Source organism: Bactrocera oleae, chromosome 2 (assembly GCF_042242935.1).
Source record: "Bactrocera oleae isolate idBacOlea1 chromosome 2, idBacOlea1, whole genome shotgun sequence".
Lineage (NCBI taxonomy): Eukaryota > Metazoa > Arthropoda > Insecta > Diptera > Tephritidae > Bactrocera > Bactrocera oleae.
Window position 1 is genome coordinate 20699558 of NC_091536.1, and position 14520 is coordinate 20714077.

At 32.6% G+C, this 14520-nt stretch overlaps 5 protein-coding genes across 10 annotated transcripts in view; 3 read left to right on the top strand and 2 right to left on the bottom strand.

Moving 5' to 3' along the window:
- Positions 1-780: 780 nt before the first annotated feature.
- On the top strand, positions 781-1679 carry LOC106617404 (dihydrofolate reductase). Of its 2 annotated transcripts, none has more exons than XR_011396854.1 (2): positions 781-1072; positions 1154-1293. XR_011396854.1 is itself a non-coding variant. In XM_014234558.3 (2 exons), the coding sequence occupies exons 1-2, from the start codon at positions 989-991 to the stop codon at positions 1623-1625; spliced, it is 552 nt and encodes a 183-aa protein (XP_014090033.2). In that variant the 5' UTR covers positions 843-988; the 3' UTR covers positions 1626-1679. The 2 variants fall into 2 exon arrangements, 1 of the variants encoding a protein (XP_014090033.2); XM_014234558.3 differs by having other exon boundaries at positions 843-1068; positions 1154-1679.
- Positions 1680-2212: 533 nt separating this feature from the next.
- Positions 2213-3468, top strand: Ho (Heme oxygenase). Of its 2 annotated transcripts, XM_036377693.2 has the most exons (3): positions 2213-2231; positions 2289-2533; positions 2584-3468. In XM_036377693.2, the coding sequence occupies exons 2-3, from the start codon at positions 2359-2361 to the stop codon at positions 3276-3278; spliced, it is 870 nt and encodes a 289-aa protein (XP_036233586.2). In that variant the 5' UTR covers positions 2213-2231; positions 2289-2358; the 3' UTR covers positions 3279-3468. The 2 variants fall into 2 exon arrangements, with proteins under 2 accessions (XP_036233586.2, XP_036233587.2); XM_036377694.2 differs by lacking the exon at positions 2213-2231 and having other exon boundaries at positions 2238-2533.
- A 506-nt stretch (positions 3469-3974) lies between these two features.
- Taf12 (TATA-box binding protein associated factor 12) lies at positions 3975-5340 on the top strand. Of its 2 annotated transcripts, none has more exons than XM_014234534.3 (3): positions 3975-4117; positions 4622-4847; positions 4920-5340. In XM_014234534.3, exons 2-3 carry the CDS (start codon positions 4656-4658, stop codon positions 5238-5240), a joined length of 513 nt encoding a protein of 170 aa, XP_014090009.1. In that variant the 5' UTR covers positions 3975-4117; positions 4622-4655; the 3' UTR covers positions 5241-5340. The 2 variants fall into 2 exon arrangements, with proteins under 2 accessions (XP_014090009.1, XP_014090007.1); XM_014234532.3 differs by having other exon boundaries at positions 3980-4117; positions 4261-4847.
- On the bottom strand, positions 5245-5996 carry LOC106617390 (peptidyl-prolyl cis-trans isomerase FKBP2). Its single transcript, XM_014234535.3, has 2 exons — positions 5717-5996; positions 5245-5661 (listed from the first exon to the last, which is right to left on the bottom strand). Exons 1-2 carry the CDS (start codon positions 5873-5875, stop codon positions 5401-5403), a joined length of 420 nt encoding a protein of 139 aa, XP_014090010.2. The 5' UTR covers positions 5876-5996; the 3' UTR covers positions 5245-5400.
- Positions 5997-7223: 1227 nt separating this feature from the next.
- Positions 7224-14520, bottom strand: part of LOC106617419 (mucin-22) — a 45320-nt gene continuing 38023 nt past the window's right edge. For all 3 annotated transcript variants that reach the window (XM_036377431.2, XM_036377427.2, XM_036377428.2), the window contains 3 exons: positions 13839-13935; positions 8384-9018; positions 7224-8129 (listed from right to left, as the gene is read on the bottom strand). In XM_036377431.2, the coding sequence (XP_036233324.2) occupies positions 7895-8129; positions 8384-9018; positions 13839-13935 (967 nt within the window). In that variant the 3' untranslated portion in view covers positions 7224-7894. The remainder of the gene's footprint in view (positions 8130-8383; positions 9019-13838; positions 13936-14520) is intronic.

The window sequence follows — 14520 nt, forward strand, 5'->3', positions numbered from 1 at the left end:
TTACGAGTATATAATTGAATGTGTAATAAAAAAATATTTAACATTACAAGATTAATATAAAAGGTTTTAAGGGGGAGTAGGGTTAATTTTTTTTTAATATTATAATATTTTTTGTCTTAAATGAATGCATAATATCCAAAGAAGATTGTGTCGATTGGAGCGAAATTGACGAAGTTACGAGTATTTTTTTTACCTTTTTATTAACGTTTTATATCAGATTTTAAAGCTTTAAAGCGTGTTCCCACAACTCTAGTTATCAAAGTTGGTGGCCCTTATAACTGCAAAACTACTGCACTGATCGTTTTGAAATTTTAAACACTATTTCTATACATACTTTACGAGGTAATGCTGGAGTGTTTTTAATTAGATAATATTTTTCATTCCACAGTGTTACATAGGTAAATCGATTATCTATCAATATAATTTTAATTTTTATATTTAAAATGATTCAGCAACGAGTTATGAGGGGTACGGCAATTCAAATTTTTTTCCGAGACGCTCCAGAGAAATTGCTGTCACTGCCGCATTACTTAATATTTTTCCATGAAAATTTAACAGAAAGTATTGTAGTTGTAGTTTTTCAAAATAGGTCTTCGATGTTTCGTAAAAAAAATCATAAGAATTGGCCTTGTTTGACACGAATTAAGCGTACTTCCTTAAAGTAAATTATTTGCAAAAATGTATTATAGCACATTTCAACAAGCTATATTTATAGTAAATTTTGAATTGCCTGCTGGGGTTATCGCTTAGTTTGCAACGGTTGTTCTAACTAGTAATAAATTCCAAAACATGTTTCTCAGAATGGCTTATCGCTTATTATTTATTTCTAAAATATCAAAAGACAAATATTTAGCTAAGCTTATTCATTAAAAGGAACTTGAAGTGAGCGGTTGTTACAAGTGATTAGTTTGCAACATCACTTTATTATTAAAGCAATATTTAACTGCTCTATAAGTATAACAGTAGAAAATTACAAATTTTAATTGAAATGCTGAATTTTAATTTGATCGCTGCTGTTTGTGAGAATTCAGGTATAGGTTTAAACGGAGATTTACCATGGAGTTTAAAGTGTGTATGTGTATTTATTTCTTTTATTTTGAATATTTGAAGGCAATTACTAACAAGTTTCATGTACTTTTTTTATACATTCAAGGTCGGAATATGAATATTTTACACATACAACGAAACGGCGATGTGATATGACAAAGCATAATGTTGTTATAATGGGACGGCTAACTTATTTAAGTATACCCGAACACGAACGACCGCTTGCAGATCGCATTAATGTTGTTTTAAGCACAACTTTATCGCCGATAGATCTGCCAACAAATGTGCTCTTATTTCCTAATCTGGAGTCAGCAATGAAACGATTGGAACAAAGGGATTTGCGAGAACGAATCGAAAAGGTTTGGATAGTTGGCGGAAGTGGGGTTTACAGAGAAGCTATGTCTTCCCCGCGCTGTCATCGTCTCTATATAACAAATATTAAACAAAAGTTTAGCTGTGATATATTTTTCCCTGAAATGCCATATATTTTTAAAGAAATAGGACCGGATCCGGAGACGCCATTAGGTGTACAGGAGGAACATGGCGTGAAATATGAATACAAAATTTACCAAAAGTAATTCTTACTGTTAATTAAAAATGTATACCATATATAAAGTTTGATAGTAAGAAAAGCTTTGTGTTTTTTATTTCTCATTTGCTTTTTATTTCCCAAAAAGGGAAAGCTTAAGGCAACAACAAGTTTAAATTTCCTTTTCCTCGGCAATTCAAAGAGTGCATAATTTAAAGTTTACATCATATTTATTAAGCAACTTTTTTTAAAACTTGACTCGTTATACTTTTAATTATAACTGGGGTAATTATATACGTACTATGTAGGCGCATTTATGAAAATCAATTGTAAGTTCCCGGTTATTCACCCTAGAAAAGATTCACCACCCACCAGTGTTGCCGTTACGTTGGGTTGTAAAGTATCCGGAACCTTTAAATAATATGAACTTGATACATCTATTTGTTAATATGATGTGCTATCACATATTAAAGGTAATATTATATATTTTTGAGATTTTTAATAACCTTAATAACGTTTTTTTTTTATTTCGAAGGTATTAGTATCTGTTAAAGTTAAAAAATTTAATATTTTGTTTACTTGTGTAAACGAATTTATTTTGCCCGGCAACACTTGTAAGTTGCTTATAAATTCGATTGTGAAGTATTTTGATTTAGTATTTTATTCCTGTTCTTCCTTATCTATCAATTCAATAAAATTACTTGTTTTGCAGAAACGGCTGTATAGGAATAACCTTTAGTTAGAAGTGTGTAATCAAAAGCAAATCGCACAATAAAATAATTATGGAATCTGCGTCGCAAACAGTTTCTTCAGAACCAAAACTAACAGAAGACCAAGCAACTGCCGATGTTGCTACAGAGTCTGTTGTAGATATGACTTTTACGAAGGAATTGCGTAAAGCCACGAAAGACGTGCATAAAATTAGTGATGTGCTTGTGAATGCAAAGTTTGCTTTAGGTAAGTCTCACGAGATGAAGTAGCCTTTGTTCTAAAATGCTTTGTTTCAGCGCTATCGGACGATGCTGTTTGGTTTGATGGTTTATTAGCGTTTTACGAAGTTTACAAATTTTTGGAGGAAAATCTTCCTGAAAACTTACTTCCTAAAGAACTTCATCGAAAATCAGCCTTTGAACAAGATTTGGCGTATTTCCTTGGCAAAAATTGGAAAGATAATTACGAACCAAGAGAGAGTGTTAAGAAATATATTCTTCATTTAGAAGAGGTCAATGCAAAAAACAAATTACTGTTGTTTGCGTATGCATATCAAATGTATATGGCTTTAATGTCCGGCGGTCAATTGCTGCAAAAGAAACGAATGATTAAGAGAAAACTTTGGTTTGGTAGGCAAGCTGAAGAGGAAGAAGTGAAATTATCTAATTTAAATACGGGACTGGATGATTTTGAGAACCGTCCAATGCCAAGCCAAGTTACCATTTGCCCAGAGGGATGTGCTGCAACATATTTTCCGGAGAAAATTTCAGTTTTGAAGGATAAGTTACGACAAGTACTCAATGATAATTATGGAAATTTTAATGATGACCTCCGTGCCGAATTTATAGAAGAGAGCCGTAACGTCTTTATTTACAACGGCGATGTTGTTCGTTCTATAAAGGGTGTTAACCGTGCAAATCTACGAAAATTGGCAATGGTTTTAGTTTTTGTGATGGGTATATATTTTGCTTTAAAACTAGCAAAACGTTAATACCTGGACTGGTGAATATAAATATATGTATGTAGTTTAATGTTCCAAAACACAATATAACCATAAAAAATGACAGATGTAAACTGTGTTAAAAATTGGTATTTTAGTTATGTAACCCTACTTTATCCAGAGAATATATATTATAAACGTTCTCGACTTTATTTTGAATAACAAAGACTTGTTAAGCTTATTTCTGTGTTATTATTTTAAAGAGGATGTATGGGTACACATGTATATATGTATATGCTAGTGGTTTTTAAATGAGGTAAATATGTCTATTGTTAAAATTTCGGAAGTCATATAATATAAATATTTAGTGTATATGTAATATCTTACTGCATATGGATATAACATATCATATGTATATGAATATAATTTCATTTCACTTACATATATTCATATAATGGAAACTAAATAGATGGATGCGTGACTACTCCGTCGTATGTTCAAGGCTTAACTTCCGCAGATATACAAATTTGTATATCAAATTTGTATGCAATATTTTTTGACTTATTTGGCAATTTCAAAGTTCACAAAAATGTTTTTAAAATATAATATATAAATATAATTTAGATCTAACTAATACATTTATTTTCATTAATATAAATTTTTATATTAGTGTGTGTAACTTTGAAAATTTCTCAAATATCTGGAAAATATCAATCGTCTGGCAACCCTTTGTGGGTTATATTGACATCAAGATAACTAATTATCTTGACCATATTTTGACAGTGCAGTATGAAACAATTTAGTTCTCGGTGAAGAATATAATAATTTTTAGTAAACATAGTTTTTATAAAAATATTATTGTGGTGAACGCATAGAGAAATATAAGCGAAGTAAGTGGCCGTAATAAAAAATGTAAACACAACGAATATATCATTTATTTCCTGAAGCTCTGTCCCATTTGGCTTAACATAAGTTTCAAATATTACTATTATTGTTATTAGAATTTAATATAAATTTTAATTTTATAATATAGGCTGCCTATACTTAGCGCATTTTTTTAAAACCAAAACTACGAACGAAGTTATACACCTTTCAACTGATTACTTCACTGAAAACTACTTGGACACAAAATTTTAAAACAACCACATATTTGGAACAAAGCATCTTCTTAATTTTGTCACAGAACTGTTTTACCTTTATATTTTACTCTATGCACTCCTGTCAATGAAAATTCCTGTAAACTGCCTATCCACAAACATTAAAAACACTAGACCAGCTTTCCCCTCAATACTGGACTGGTTTCTGGTAATTCCATATTGTCTTACCTCATATCCGATACATTGGTAACAAAAATCAAAACATACAATGTCGGATATTTTTACAAATTTCGATAGCAACGGCGCTTACGACGACTCGCAGGACTTCATTATGGCATCGCCCTCTCAAAGTAGTCCTTTGACAAGTTCTAATTCTGTTGGAATTACTTCTACCAATAATGCGGCAAGTGGTGGCAGCGGCAGTACACAAAATGCGAATTCTGGAAATTCAGGTACCAATGGAACAGCTGGTGGCAGTGGGAGTGGGGGAGGAAAAACAAGTGGAGGAACGGAAAATCAACCCGTGAGTAAATTGTTTGAAAATAAAATAAGTTTATTATATAAAACGTACAATAATAATTTTGATTGACAACAGATTTTAACAAAACCACGATTACTTGAACTAGTGCGTGAAGTTGATGTCACCGCACAGCTTGATGAAGATGTTGAAGAACTCTTGTTACAAATTGCAGATGATTTTGTGGAGGACGCTGTAAAGGCGACTTGTTCGTTTGCGAAACACAGAAAGGTTTCAAAAGTGGAAGTGCGCGATGTTCAACTACATTTAGAGCGCAAATGGAATATGTGGATACCTGGATTTGGTACAGATGAGTTGCGACCCTATAAACGTGCAGCTATTACAGAGGCACATAAACAACGATTAGCGCTTATACGTAAAACAATTAAAAAGTATTAAAATATGTGTTGAACTTTTCAATCTTTATTTAAATACATAAAATAGTTTTTAAGTTTTTTACGAAAATACATTTCGCATTTGGTTCATACTACCTTAATAACTGATTTTATTTGGAAAAAAGCAATTATTTGAGGAAATTAAAATTCAGCTAATAGTAAATTTAAAGATCTACTTTTGGCCTATCAATCCTTTCTAATTCAACGTCAAATACTAAAGTTGAGTCTGGCGGTATTTTGTCACCAGCTCCTGCTTTGCCGTAACCCAATTCAGGTGGTATGACCAAACGACGTTTTTCACCTTCGCACATGCCTAACAGTCCTTGGTCCCATCCTTTTATCACTTGCCCGGCACCAAGTCTCACAGAAAACGCCTTATTACGATCATAACTACTGTCGAACTCAGTACCATCTTTTAACGTACCCTATAAATATACGAATATTAAATTGAAGTTAGAACATATATATTAAATACCATACCCTATAATGAACGTGAATAGTATCATCCTTGCGTGCTTTTACTTCACAATTTTCCACCCTCTTTTTGATACCAATTTTTATCGTGGGTTTCGAATCTTCCTTGGCAAAAGCGTTCAGTGATATTACAGTTAATGTAAGTAATATTATGAAAAACTTCATTTTTATTTGAATGATATAATGATGTTAAGTACTTATGAATATATTATTCTTGTAAAACAGATATAGCAATTGGATTGTTCCACGCAGTAGAAATGTTGATTTAGTGTTACTTCTCTTGTAGTAGATAAGAATTTTGACAGCTGATAAACAAATTAGTAGTGTTGCCATTTTTAAGAAGTCGCTAATGTAATGTGGTATGGTAGCGCAAAATATAAAAGCATCCCTGAATTGCACACACTGAGCTTTTATATTTGATGCTACGTCGGAAATCAAATCAAATATTGTAGTTTTTTTTTTATTAAATTACATGGTACAAAAGATTTCACGCGAAGGAATTACATCTAGTCTAAAGCTGATTATCTATGCGGATAATTTTATAATTTAATTTCCATCATATAAAAATATTCTATAAATTGTATATGGTGAGAGTTTGGTTATTTACATATATACAATTGAATGAGTTATTAAAATTTTTTTATTTAATGAAGATAGTACGACAATATATAACTATAAATACAAAAACGAATTCAGTTAAAATATTGGCCAGATAACTGTTTTCGACTTTTTAAAATAAAACAGAGCACTTTGTATATGTTTTGTATTTTGTATATAGTTATGTATTTATGGTAATTAAAGTCATGACGTTTTGGGAAAATTTTGGTTCGGATAGCATACATACAAGATACATATGTATATCCTTACATATAATATGATTGGCGAAAGTCGTCTCTGCTAGATGATTGCTCGCGCTTCTTCTATTTGATTTTGATTTTATCAGACAAAGGTAGAGACAACAAATTTTAAATTGAATAGATATATGAGAAGCCTTCTGCTGTTAAAATAAACTTTTTGTTATCACACCAATCGAACTTCCACCGTTAACTACCATTGGTGGCGACCGTTTAACCAATACACGACCGTGCACAAAATCAGATACTGCATGTATCATGTATGTATTTTCATGTCTATTCAGATATCATGGCAAGTTCATAGTTTCTCCGAATACCAAATGTTAAAATAATTCAAAAACTAAGAACAAAAACACATTTACTTAAAACTTGTACAGATCTACTTTTTTAGGTTATGCGGTATTTTTTTTTACTTACCGGTACAAACAGGGTTCGATCTTCAATATAAGAGCCTAGGCCAGATAAAAACCGATACCCTCAAATAGGCTGTTGTGGGAATTAGCATAGATATGCTCGCTATATAGTGTCACGCCAAGAATTGAAGGAAAAACCTTGTCGAACATTTGACAAAAATGGAAATTGCTTCAATTATAATATCTACGAATTTCGGTATTTTGTTAAATGCACATTTTGACTAGAAGAACAATTAATAATTGTAATTTTCAGAAGTATTCATATGGTTTTATTTGTAACTTTTTTAGATAATATCTCAATATGTATAATTAGTTTTATTACTTTTAACTTTTTACATTTGATTCTGCGGTTATTCAACTGCGTTTTCACATAATCGTATTTTATATTTATTTACAACTTAATTAAACAAAACATAATTTACAGTAATTAAAATGTATGTATGTTTATATCACAATAATAGAGGAATATTTTTCAATAGTATAATTATTAGTTAAGGCAATGCACGCATTTGCATACCACAAATAAAAATAAATTGTACATAATTTTCTTTTAAAAAAAGATATATTATATATACATAGTAATACAAATTTATGGGTAAAGAAGCGGGGCAAAAGTGCAAGAAGTTAAATTCACTAGGTGGAGAAAGCTATGTAGATATAGATGGTATATACACCAAGATACTTAGATATATGTATAACACATACATATAGTATTAGATCTTTTGACTATGTGGGGTACTGGAGTGGCGACACACGACCCACCAAGTACATTCAAACTCGCAGCGTAATGCGACTACTTATTCCTTTAAAAAAATCAGATGTAAATTTCAATGTACGGGTATATGTATTTACTATATATGCATTTATATCGGACGATGATTTATATAGCCGATGATATTTATCAGTTACTGGCGATCTCAATTATCATTAGATAGATTTGTGATCTTTGTCGCATACATATGTGCCACCTTGTAAATAAATTCGTATTGTTCCTTGGTTTGAACTGCGCTCGCTCGCCCCCGTCGCACATAATAAACGATTTGTGGAATGTCAACCGAACGTTTCGGTGTCTCCAGACTGCGTATGGCCATGTCACAGGCGATAATTGTGCCGGTGCGTCCAGTACCTGGAGAGCAGTGAATCGTTAAGGGACTAAAAGTAGAAAAAATAGAATAAAAACAAACATGTAGTACAAAACGAGCACGAAACAGTAACAAATATTAGAATACACTGAGACTGCTAGAACTCTGCTCTGGTGGAATACTGGACTCAGTTAGTTGGTCAACTGTTCCTTTTAAACTTATTATTATTTTTTTAATTTTGCTAAACATATGTATTGTTAACACAATACACAAAACCAGTCAATCATTAAATACATGGACATAGATTACATACAACAAACGTACCCTTGATTCTTCAACGTTGTGCTCTTCATTTTATCCACACTCGAAACATTGCCATTTATTTCGGCATTTCCGCCACTTTCTTTTCCTTCACCACTTACACGTTCCGTTCCCAATTTGTTCGTTACATCATCGTCTACTGTGATAACCATGGTACCATTACCATTATGGACTATATCACCATGACCGTTACCATCTGAATTAAGTGTTGCATTTGAATTTTTCTCTCTCGATTCGTTCACGTAACCTTTGAGAGATGAGCGCGCCTCTAATAACATTGCTATAATGGGCGCCTCCTCGTTGGGTACACCCGCTTCCGGCCACTTGTACCAGTAATGCGTGAGTTCACGACACATGTTCTCGGCTGTATTCTTAAGCATCAAGGTTGAAATGGCATATTTATCTTTGACTTCCCGATGTTTAAGTGTTATTTGGAAATCGCCGTATGTTGTGTGATTGTCTAAAGTGACAGATGGTGGCAGATATTCGGCACACTTCTCGATACCATTCTCATAGAGATCGGTTGATTGTATAATTACACGTGATTGTTGTTCCCATATCATGCGCCAGAAGTCGGCAACTGTTGTTTCCAGAGGAGCTTGCGTGGCTATGTAGTAATTGGGTGAGTCCTTGGGGCCCTGTAAATTAAGAGAATATGTGTTTTTGGTATTTATTTATAATAAATTATGTTATAAATTCATATTAGAGTTCAAGAAATAAAAATACAAAAAAACACGTGTCTATTTAGTGCAAAATTAAGAAGTTATTTGAAATAGATTCTGAAAACATCATGCAAAAAAAAGAAAACACTGCTATATTTTACAAATTACTATAAAAGTATTGTAGATGTCATCAATTCGATATCTTTGTACATTTCTTTCATTTTTGTCACAGCAGATTCTGCAACAATAGAAGTTTGTTCCCATAGCGGTCATCTCTCGAAAGACGAATGGTTGAACATAAATAAAAGAAGGTTCCAAGATTTTAAATGAGAAAAATTTTGAAGAGTAATGTTGTGATTGGTAGAGGAGGTACTAAAACTGTAAATAAGTTTTAAGAGGGAATGGGAAAGTAAAAAAAAATTATTCAAAGTATTGACCATTACTTTTTATACATTTTGATCATCATTCTTTTGAAGCAAACTATTCAGACACCCAATTTTCGACTTGTGCGTAGGAATCGAAGCGCTGTTTAGTCAATGCGTGTCCCATTGATGAAAACAAATGGTAATCGGAAGGGTCCAAGTCTGGTGAATACGGTGGGTGGGGTAGCAGCTCCAGGCCAAGTACTTTAATTGTATCCTGAACCGATTTTTGCTTGGTATGCAGGTGAATTTTCGTGTAACAAAAATATTTTGCCATGTTGTCTGGCCCATTCTGGTCGTTTTTCAATCCATGCATGGTTCAAATTGAGCATTTGTTGTCTGTAGCGATTAGTATTAACAGTTTTACCAGGTTTTAGAAGCTCATGATATACCACGCCCTTCTGATCCCACTAAACATAGAGCATTGCCTTCTTACCGAATCGCTCTGTTTTTGCAGTCGATGTTGATGGTTGTCCCGGATTAACCCATGATTTTCTCCATTTAGGATTCTTTAAATCAATCCATTTTTCGTCGCCAGTGACAATTCAATGCAAAACTGATTTTCTTTCGTGTTTTTTAAACAAAATTTCACAATGCTTTTTTCGGTTTTCTATTTGTCTTTCACTCAATTTATGTGGCACCCACTTTCCACACTTTCGGATCTTTGATTTTGCCTCAAAGCATGATCTTCATCCAATATTGCTTGCAGTACAGCATCTTCAAACTTTTTTGGTGGTCTTCCACGTTCTTTATTACTCACATCAAAATCATTATCTCTGAATCGTTGAAACCATCTTTTGCATGGTGCTTCTGATAGAGCAGGATCGCCATATGGCTCGACAAACAGTCGATACGACTTTGCAGCACTTTGCATCAAATGGAAACAAACATTTAATGCTTTTCGCAAATCATCACTTCCCGGTACAAAATTTGACATTTTCAACACAATGAGAAAATACGATCTTGTTTCAATCAATTGCCGAAAAATATTGTCTTATTATTTTATTTGAACCTAATAATTATCGTCTGATTATATTGAACTTTTCTTCAACTGAAATTATAATGCGCTCAACACATGTGCACATCACATCTTAAATATTATAAACATATTTTCAGATATAAAAACGAATGATTCATTCATGTGTTGTTGTATAATATTTGTAAAGTAAGTTCAAAATTTAAAAAATAAGTAATTTTTGGTCACATTTGTTAGAGGTCGTTAAACCACAAGTGCGACAAATACACAAATGCCAACGAACACTCGCTTACATTAGAGCTGATTAATCAACGCCCTTTAATTCTACGTGTATGTATGTATATGTACATATGCGCATTACTGTTTAAAAGAAAAAAATTAAATATTAATTACATACATAAGTATTATTATTAAATGCGGGGAAATGTGCGGACTAGTTTGCTCAAAATGCTGAAAATGTCTGCTCTCTGAAAATGCATTCATAGACACCCACATTTTTCGGCTAATTCACTACACCTACTACTACTTTGTATGTTAACCTATTTACATGCGATCTTACATACAATATACATATGTAGGTATATGTCCAAATATATTTACATTAACATATATATCGTTCAATAAGTCAATTAAGTTTGTGTTTGTTTGTAAGTACGACTGACGACAAACCTACGAACATATTTTTATATGTACTTGTACATACGAATTATGTCTATATAATAATGATACTGAACAGAATGTGGCCGAAATGATTCATACCTATTGATTTGGATTTAAGTATATACATATTATATTTAAGGTTCTACGAAGCATACCATCTGATCAAACTTGACTCAGACTAGTATATTTACACTGCGCGCGCATCCGAATCGATGCAATTTTTTTCCTACATTGGTACAACCATTTTTTATTTCCGTGTGAAGTTTGATCTCCATATGTCAATTAGTGTGTGTTTATAAAATTATAACGAGTACGCTTGGAACTTCGTGTTTCCAATGGAATCACGACTTAGGAATCGTTGAAAATGTTGCACAAATGTTTTGGGGAGTTTACTTTATTATGACCACAAGTAGTTGTTTTGTGTATAAAGCGTGTCAATGTTAGACTCATACCAAAAAATCTGAATCTTTTCAGAAACAACGACGAGTAGAGGTTGCAAAAGAGATGCTTACCGACGGCGCTGAGGATCCTATTACTTTTGACGAATCATGGGTTTATGAATATGACGTCGAAATTGTCCAACAATCTAGCTAATGGCGCTCCAAAACTGAGCCGAAAATGAAAAAGCTGAGTCTCGCCGAAGGCACCATTCCAGCCGAGGCTTATAACAAGTGTATTGAAAATTGGATTAAGCGTTGGCATGCTTATATCAACTCAGGACCCATTTTTCAAGGCAATAATAAAGAGTTGTATTAAAATACGAGAAAATTATATTTGTTTGGTCAGTTCGGGTCAAATTTGATCAGAATGTTGCTTAGGCAAAAAATCTGCGACTTGTTAGCACTCATTTAATGCGATTCATCAAGCTTCACACTTAGTCCATTGCGAGATTTTACCTTCAAACTTTTCCCCCTTTAATTAAGTCCCGAATTTTGTGCCCTCAGCAAACAAACGAAAGTGTCAATGGAGCTTAACGCACTTCAAATTATATTTTAAGCTTGGATTGTCGTGGTATATTTAAATAAATATATATACTTTCTATGTGCACTCACATAATATATAAATAAAAACCAAACTCCTAAAATGAGCATAACGTATGCTGTAATATATGTATATATTTACATACATGCGCGTAGATTTGTATTTACGCCCCAACAGTATGTAAGAGCTTGTGTGACAAAGAAAGGGAATAAAATTGGAACATCAAATAATCGCGTATTATTGCGCTTACTGCTTTTTGTAATCATAAAAGCAATAATACACAAGGTAAAATTTAAACTACAATAACAACAAACAGTGTGCATTCTCGACGTACATAGTCATAGGTACATATAAATGTGTGTGCAGACAGTGTGCACGAAGATAACAAGTGTACTATACAAAAGTAAACGAGATGCTCGGTGTAAGTACATACATATGTACAAACAAGTATAACAAAGACTATAAATCGTTATCATCCAATAAGGAATTATCTACTAAGATTACCAACCAGATTTTCCTCAGAGCCTGCACAGTGACACCCCTCCTTCAAAAGAGAAATCCACATATATGCATTAATACATATACAAGAAAATAAATATAAACATATGTATATAAATATGTGTGAATGTTTTATATGAACAATAATTCACCTTCACATTTGACCCGGACTAATCCATATGAACTGCGCACGTACACTGAATCGATAAAATTTGTCTCCTATATTGGTAGAACCTTTTTTTATGTTAATGTGAACTTTGATTTCCATATGTCAATTAGTGTTGGCAGCTGATACTCGTATTTATATACATATTGGGTTAATGGATTCATGGTGCGTTCCCCGAAGCGGATTTTTCGGTTTCACACAAGTTTTATCGATTCAGTTTTTGCGCGCACTTCATATAGGCCGTATCAAATTTGATCTAATATATCATGAACCCGAATTTTCATAATATCAGTCGTTATTTGAGTCCAGTAACAGTTTTACCCCAGTCTATTCGTGTTTTCCATATCACACAAAAAAAAGTCCAAAAACCGTTATTAAATCTTATGTAAAAGCTTTCGAGGTTCGAAAACATGCTCGTCAGTTAATATTTACTCTCTGACTTTATAAAAACCGAATACAGAACACTAATAAATTAAAATAGTGGGGGTTATCTTTTTACTACATAATTTTGAAATACAAACATATAATACCCATAATCATCTACAAAATTTGTCTGATAATATAATATAATCGTGTTATATAATATAAATCGAAAAATCGTACGTGCTTTAGATAGAAGTCCATAGAAATTTTAACAGAAATATCTGGTAGGATAATTAAAGTATGATTTAACAAATAGTTCAGTTGACCATGCTAAAATGTATCCTTTGATCAACCATCTCGATGATATAAATTGGGCAGATCAAGGCGTGACTTGACGACCGAACAAATAAGGCAAATGTCGAGCGAGCCACTTATGATTGGTACTAGAGCGCGCGACTAAGGGTTAACAGACACATGAAAATTTCCCCTTTCATTTCTTTTTAACATTGTAAAAGAGTTACACAAACTAGGTTATATTTAAAAGTTTCATATTTGTCAATTTTAATTAATTTATGTTACAGTTAAATCTTTTTCCTTTATATTTTTGACAAATATAAATTTGAAGTGACTTTCTTTGATATTTCAATATATGTATATAAGTATAAATACATCAAACTATAGGTATAGTGAAGATGTATGCTGGTGATTGTTATAATAATTTCTTACTTACTCTGACATAATTGGCATTTATATATTCCGTTTTATCATCATCTCCAAGCTGCTGAAGTACGACACGCGTCTCAGGAAGCGGTATTACATTGGCATATCTAAAAGCGTTGCATTGTTTAATTGAATGCACAGACAGTCAACCAGCACAAAGTAGAAATTAGAAAACGAGAACGAGAGCGAGAAAGAGAGAAAACAATAATCATTAGAACACTTGGCAATGATATCAAGGAAACTCAATTAATTAATTAACTGCTTAAAATCACGAAAAAACACTGCGATGACTCAAGACGGTGATATATCGAGCTATGTGCACACTAAGTATATGGATTTGTATGTATGTATGTTAGGGTGTAACGTAATATTTACTTTTAATGTTTTTAATATATTTTTGCTTTAAATTGTCAATTTAATCGATTAAGCTATGCCCGTCTGTCTGTCTGTATATAACCGTGCTAGTTCCTCAGTTTTTCAGATATCGATATGAAATTTTCCACACGTCTTTTTTCACTAAAAAGCTGCTCATTTGTCAAAATGTCGATACCGGATCACTATTGCATATGGCTGTTATACAAACTGATCGATCAAAATCAAGATCTTGCATAGAAAACTTTTTTATTTGACAAGATACTTTCACGAAATTTCGCACAGATTATTGTCCAAGGCAACGCAACAATCTCCGAACA